This window comes from Pistacia vera, unplaced genomic scaffold, assembly GCF_008641045.1.
Source record: "Pistacia vera cultivar Batoury unplaced genomic scaffold, PisVer_v2 Contig897, whole genome shotgun sequence".
Classification (NCBI taxonomy): Eukaryota; Viridiplantae; Streptophyta; class Magnoliopsida; order Sapindales; family Anacardiaceae; genus Pistacia; species Pistacia vera.
This window is the reverse complement of record NW_022196775.1, coordinates 267,108-274,641: the sequence shown is the minus strand read 5'-3', so window position 1 is coordinate 274,641 and position 7,534 is coordinate 267,108. Positions and strand designations below refer to the sequence as shown.

The following is a 7,534-nucleotide window of genomic DNA, read 5'->3' as shown; positions in this document are numbered from 1 at the left end:
AGCATTGAGCCGGCATTGCCTACCTACATGCCTAACCCCCAATCCCAATTAATTAATTTAATTAATAGATTACCTCTTTAATTATCCCAAACGGCCATACTCAATCAATATTTATTCGTTAATAAAATAAAAATAACAATATGTGTTGATAAACACGAAGGACGGAGGTGACGGAGGTTTGAATTTGATTGAGAAACTTCATTCGAAGTTATCGCAACGTGACATGACATCACGTAACCATAACCCGTATAAGTTTATATGGTAACACCTGGTGCCGTTATTAACCTATTGTCATCGTCCTATATTTTCTCCATTCTCTGACCCTCTGTTACTTCACTACTCTTCTTTCATTCATTTAATAACCATCCTTTTTCATACTTCTCTTCCTCCTCCTCAAACCCTAAAACCCCGCATGGATCCCAATCCCAAAAACTTCCCTGTTCTCTCCTACGTCATGGCCCGTCTTCCCACCTTCGGACCTAGAACCACCTCGGCCACCGCCGCCGAATACGACATCGAACAACCCGATCCATCCTCTTCGGGTCAATCAGAGATAATTGTTGATCGAATGCCTCATTTGTCTGACCCCAAGCTCATCTCCTCCATGAGGCACGCCATTCATGACGTCTACCAGACCCGATCCGTTCTCCAGGCTCTCGGGCCGCGCCCTGACCACGAGACAGTCGACAACGCAAAAGCTAGACTCTCTGAAATAGAAAGCAGTCTGTCGAAATCTCTGGAGGAAATCGTGCTTATGCCTCGCCCTGCTGAGGTGGACCGTTTCGAGTGGCGGGCGCACTTGGCGGAGAAAGAGAAGGAATGTAGAGAAAAGGCAGAGAAGGAGAAAAGCGTGTACAAATCGATTTTACAAGTGGATGAGATGCACGAGGCCTATGAGAAGATGTTGAAGGAGGCGGAGGCGCTGTTGGTTAAGATTTATGAGAAAGCGGAAAATGCGGATGGCAGTGAGGTCTTACCTGTAAGTGAAGAAGTCAATGAGGAAGTTGTGGGAGTGCTTCAAGAAGCTTCTGGAAAGCCCTTGGAAAGAGTCGATTTGTCTTCCAGACGCCTCAGGTTCTTGCCCGAAGCTTTTGGAAGGATATCAGGATTGAAAGTCTTAAATTTGTCTAATAATCAGCTTGAGGTAACATTTATTTCATTTTTTTGTCCTTATTTACCTGTCTTTAATTGAATTTAATTTGTTTACAATAATGTGAAAAGTGTGGAAAATTATAATTATAAAAGGCTTACTTGGTTCCATTTTATTGAAATTTAAAATTTGTAACTTGTTAGAATCATTTTCAGTGCTGTTTTTTCCATTACATATCAGGTTATCCCTGACTCAATAGCTGGATTAACGAATTTGGAAGAACTTTATTTGGGTTCAAATCTTTTAGAGTCCCTACCTGACTCCATTGGGTTGTTGTATAATTTGAAAATCCTTGATGTTTCTGGAAACAAACTGTGTGCTTTACCAGATTCCATCTGTCAATGCAGGTAAGTTTATTGCTCGTTTGTTGAAATTTGTCTTTTCTGTTGTTCTTTTTAGACTTTTAAATTCGTTTGGAATGATTCAGGTCATTGGTGGAGCTCGATGCTGGCTTCAACCGCCTATCATACTTGCCAACTAATATTGGATTTGAATTAGTGAATCTACAGAAGCTTTCAATTCCTTTGAATAAGATTCGTTCGCTTCCAACGTCAATTGGCGAGATGAGGTCTCTGCGGTATCTGGATGCTCACTTCAATGAGCTCCATGGCCTCCCACTATCAATTGGGAAATTGACAAATCTTGAGATCTTAAATCTGAGCAAAAATTTCAATGACCTGACTGAACTTCCGGAAACCTTTGGTGATTTGATAAACCTGAAGGAACTTGATCTTAGTAACAACCAGATTCATGCTCTTCCTGATACATTTGGCCGACTTGACAATTTGACAAAACTCGACCTGGATGAGAATCCTCTCGTAATCCCACCAATGGAGGTTGTGAAGCAAGGAGTTGAAGCTGTCAAAGATTTTATGGCCAAGAGGTGGCTTCAACTACTAGTGGAGGAGGAAAGGAAAAGCATGATGCAAGTAAGCGAAGAGGGACAGACAGGATGGTTGACCCGCAGCACCTCGTGGTTGAAAACTTATGTTTCTGGTGTTAGTGAAACTGTCTCAGAATATTTAGGAACTGGGAGTCCTAGGGACCCTTGCCTTGATCAACAGTTTTGACTCCATGCTCCAAGAATATCTTGAGTATCCAAATTCCTGATGTTGTGGGACACTTTGGGATTTGTCGCTGTTAATATAGTTGCTCTTTCTTATTCTAACTTGATCAATTAGAGCAGGGCATAAAGTGATGAATCTCCAACAATTTTGCTGCTTGGGAATTTTTAATAGTAGGGGTGTCTGGTAAGTTATTTATTACTATGTTTTTATTTTAGTGAAATGCCTTTAACTGTACATTAAAGAAACTGGAATTTGAAATTTTTATACCAGTCCTTTTCGTGTGATATATCGAAATAAGGGAGATCATTGGATTGTCTTATAATGAAAATACTCACTTGCGATTTGCGAATTCCTATTACTCAATTGTTTTGACGATGACATTGACATTGTCACTATCCACGACCAGAAGTGGAAAAGTAACCATATGAAGAAAGAAGGTTATCCTTCCCAGTTCTACCTTACAATTTTTAGGGAGCAGTAAACAATGGTTTTTGGTCTTTAGAAAGCAGTAAACAATGACCTTTGATCTCCTACATTTAGTGTTATAATGGTTTTGTTAATATGGTAAGGTAGATGTCACTTGTCAGGGTGTTTACTGTTTAGTGGCTGAAGCTTTTTGGCTATCACAAAAGTAGTGAATCAAATCATAGCATAAGGTATTTGGAAATGTTTGAAGTAGTTGAAAAGGAGGAGTGTTATGAGTTCAACCCTGTAAATTTACGAAAGATGAAATGATTTTATGGATGATTGGTTGCTCGTTTTTGTAGTTTGGATCATGTTTATTGCTCGTTTTTGTAGTGATTATTGGGTTTCGGGGGCTGGTATATATAGCTTATGGATTTTGCCCTTTCTTATTTTGGACGCTGGGACGAAGCGTCGTCCGTGAACCATTTCAAAAGTGATATAACATATTTTCTGTAATCTGTTTTGTTTAAGGTTTTCGAAAGTAATTTTGGAATAGTTAATTACAAATGCTGAATTATGATAGGAAGAACCAATGTTTTGAAACCCAACCCGGGGTGAAACCCGGCAAAGTTTCCGGGTCTCGGGTTGACCGGTTTAACCGGGCGATTGACAAAAACTCTTAAATTTATGCAAATACGCCCCTAAAAATAACATTTAAGTCCCATGTGTTTGAACTTTATCAAACACACCCCAAATGCAAATCAACTGGTGACTGATTGGCGGCGGCGACACCCTAGATGTAACCCCAATCGTCCCTTGAGTTGATTTCCATTAAAATCTACCCAAGATCTGGTCGAAATAGGTTTGATTTCAGTTAGATCTCATCGACATTGGCGTCGGTATTCCAAGCCAGATCTCATCCACGCCGGCGTTAACAACCCTCGCCATCACCCAGGAAACACTCCCCTATTTCTCCCAACCAAAACCCACCTCACCCCACCCCCGTTAGCCTCACCAATCGTTGGCAAAATCTCATTGTTGTTGCTGCCAGATTTATTCGATTTCCAGTTGATTTACTCACCGGAAATCAACGCCGTCACCACCATTATATTCACCGGCACTTAGTCTTCAAAAGCTCCAACTTTTTGGCCGTCGATTGTTCGCCAATCATTCTCCCAAATCTTAGGGTTTTGGGGTGAATCGGAAAAGTTAAACCCGGTCTATTGAAGCTTCTGGGTCCCGGTTGAACCGGTTCAATCGACCGGGCTTGTCGGGTTTTAAAACACTGGGAAGAACCATTGGATTCAAAATTCTACTTGAATCCAAATGGTGATACAACTAGAGGTGCTTACAACTACATGTTGATAAAGTATGAGGACTGTGCTATTGTTAGTCAAGATTTTCGTTTTCCTCGTATGTCCTGAGTTAACACCTCTTGATTTAGTGGATTATGAAAGAATTGGGTAATTATATACATATAAGTAAGGATTATATGGACAAAATTATAATAATTAAGTATATTGAATATTAAAAGTATGAGGGGTGCAGTTGAAAATAATAGGATGTCATTATCCGACGTGCATAATTTCCAATGTTATTTTATTATTATAATTTTGTCCATACTTTAAATAATTGACAATTGGGACATTGTAGGCCATGCAATTCGTTTAAAGTCTAAAGCTAACCATTTTATGATAAATATTATTTTTTAACAAATTAATATGACATATCATCTCTTTTAATTTTATTTTGTAATCATCTTAAAATACATAGTTTATATGGTTGAATTTTATTTTTTTAAATTATACGTAAAAGTATTATTGAATTAAAATTATTTAAAATAAGATTTTCATTAAGAATGAGCAAAATTTCAACGTATAAATGTTCACCTTAAAACAAATTTTCTTGGTATATCAGAGCCATAACCATAGGAAGATCCATTGGATTCATCGTTCTATGTGTTTCCATCTTGTTCTAGATCTTTTAATAAACTTGAGGAGTCTTTCATGCTATTACCCGAGTTCTATCACGGTTACACAAATCAAGACTGATGAGGACAATCATCAAGAACTTCTTCATGTCTTTGGGTTGTTCCATCAGAGCATACAGGACTCATATTTGTACTGTTATTTGTGCGGATGATGCCTTTCTGAAGGGGGTATCTAGGAACATTATTTTTTACAGTCGCCAAAGACTATAATAATCAAATATATTCGAGGGCTTTCGACCTCGGTGATAAGGAGGAAAATGCCTTCTGGATTTGGTTCATGAACAGAATACTAGGAAAGATTCATTCAGGTTTTCCAGTTCGCGTGGATCACCACTCGAATTGGAAAATCTACTCTAGGTGTCGAAAACGCCTTTTTTGGTAACAAACCAACCAATCCCAAGTTCTTAACCTTAAAAATTCAATATTTCATCATCCAAAACAATAACCACAACATATACAACCATAAAAACAACAATGTACACAATATCAACACGACTATTAACATTTAAATTGGAAAAACCCTAAACCCTAACATTTAACATAAACCCTAAAATTTTTATAATAAACCCTTGCAATTCATACTAAATCGACAAAAAAATGAGTCAAGAAACTGACTTTTTACCCATCTCGAATTGTTGATACAGAAATCTACACCAACTAGAGTGATCCGATCAACCTTGGCGGGATCGGAACCGATATATGCGTGATTACGGGTAATCAGCGATGAAAAATAACGAATGCAATAATATAAATAACAAAGAAATTTTTAAAGTGGTTCGGCAAGATAAACTTTTGAGCCTACGTCCACTGTGTTTGTATTTGCTGTGAAAGCTTACAATTAGAGTTATATAAAAATTTTGTAACCCCTTTTTCATCTTTGTAGGGGGTTTATATACAAGATTTGTAGAAAGGAAAGAGCAAAAATAAAAGGATTATAATTGATTCGAAATGCAATTCCGATATTCTTGCGATTGGGCACTGTGATTGCACAGAGATTGTTGTTGATCCAGTCTTCCCCACAATATCTAGGGTCTGAAGTTATCTAGGAATTGATTGAATGATCATTCAGGTTGTTCGCGACTAGCTTGTGTTGGGTCGAGCTGAATATCGATGAGCTTATTCTGGGTCGGACAACAGGTGAAGTTGAGCTGATATCAGGTCGAGCTATATCCTCGCGATATCCCGAGCTTGGTGGAAAAATCACACACAACATCTGCGCCCTAGTGTTCGAAGCTCGTTTTGAGCTTCGAAAACTATTGCCCGATTTGATGCCAAGCTCGGAATGATAACTAGTCCTCGGATGTGGGTTTTGTTGAGCTCATAGGGTTGAGCTCATGTCCGATCAACATGCTTCACACTTGTTTACTTCCAATGATACCTGCCAAACTCAAAATATCAAAACTTAGGGCAAACATGTAATTTCAATACGGTCATGTCACATTAAATACGGCAACCTTTGTCAGTCACGTTTCATCGCGCGTGGGAGACTACAGCTGTCCACGCGTGAAGTTGAGGTGACGTGCGATGACGATTATCAGTGTAACAGTCTAACTGTTCGTTGCCCCTAGCAGATGGTCGACACGTGGCCACGCCTAAAGGCTGAAATTGTTTGACGAATAAAGGGTCGAGATTCACTGCAACTCGATGGCTGCGATCAAACCCTGCCCTTTCATCTCCCAAGCAAGCTATTACAAAAGGTGGCAAAGTCGTTAGAATTCTCATTCAGTCCACGAAATTTTTTTGGCGCTCTTGTGCATTCTGCTACTATTTTATCGTTATCACGACACTCTTTCCGGTGATCTTCTATGCTTCTCTCACTCTGATAAGTTTTTTTTCCCTTTCTTTGTCTGCTTTTCTGGTTTTCACGTCAAAGGGTGGTCACTGTAGTGGCCACATTGTGCCTCTTAGGGTTTTAGTAGGTTTTCGGGTGCATCTCCGGCGGTCTTAGGTTTAAGGAGGGTTTAACACGGTGGCCACGGGGACCCTGAGTAGGTCGTGCACTTTCGTAGTGTGGCGCAAGCTATCTTGGGTGCCCTAGAAGCAAGTGTGAATTGGTCGCCGAATCTTTCGAGTTTTGACAAATGTTCACTTCTTTTTCAAGTACCTAGAAGCGAGCTATTACCATGTCTTCTTCCAGCAGTCACACAATCGATTACATGTTTGATTCACCCACGGGCTTGACTAGCCTTAGGGATTCAACCAGTGAGGTTTCCGAGGAGATCGTCATGCGAAGCTTAGACCCCAAAGCGGTAAGCTCTTTTGATCGCGCTTCGATGCAGTTGGGTTAGCCCACGTAGTCTCCAGTCCATAGGTTGCTAAGAGAGCCACAATCCTTGATTAAAGTCGGGGATCTAGAGTGCATAAGAGTGGTCTATGCGCCGTAGCTTAATTTGATGGTTCCGAGGCATATTCTCGTAAGAACCCCTCGCCCGGATGGGCGGCAACCTCTGAGACCTTCTTGAGATGCGGGATATCCATTCCCCCTCATCATTTTATTGATAACGTGTTGAAGCAGTTCGACATCGTTTCTCTCCAACTGTCCGCAAATTCATACGTCATTCTCATCGGTCTGTACATCACGTATATGATCGTAGAATTGGGTGACTCATCTGTTGAAGAGCTTGTCCATCTGTATAGGCTCAACAAAGGGCAAGACCAGACGTACTGCCTTTCCAAGAAGAGAAAGGTACGTTTCAACGGGCTGGTCGATGTCTCAAAGAAGGTCTCACACTGGGACTCTCAGTTTTTCTTCTATGAAGCTCAAGAGACAGGCACTTTTGCTTCAAACGCGAGTAAGACTTTGATTCCCCGCGTGCGCAAGGGTTGCTTTTGAGCTTTGTATCCGAGCTAACTAAGTTGCTTTTTTTTTTTTTGTAGTTAACATCGAGCAGAATTATCTTCCTGTCACAAGCTTGCAGAGGT

At 40.1% G+C, this 7,534-nt stretch overlaps 1 protein-coding gene across 1 annotated transcript; it reads left to right on the top strand.

The window, feature by feature from the left end:
- The first annotated feature begins 257 nt into the window (after positions 1–257).
- On the top strand, positions 258–2,483 carry LOC116119616 (plant intracellular Ras-group-related LRR protein 9-like). Its single transcript, XM_031405562.1, has 3 exons — positions 258–1,144; positions 1,331–1,497; positions 1,578–2,483. The coding sequence occupies exons 1-3, from the start codon at positions 413–415 to the stop codon at positions 2,218–2,220; spliced, it is 1,542 nt and encodes a 513-aa protein (XP_031261422.1). The 5' UTR covers positions 258–412; the 3' UTR covers positions 2,221–2,483.
- The last annotated feature ends 5,051 nt before the right edge of the window (positions 2,484–7,534 follow it).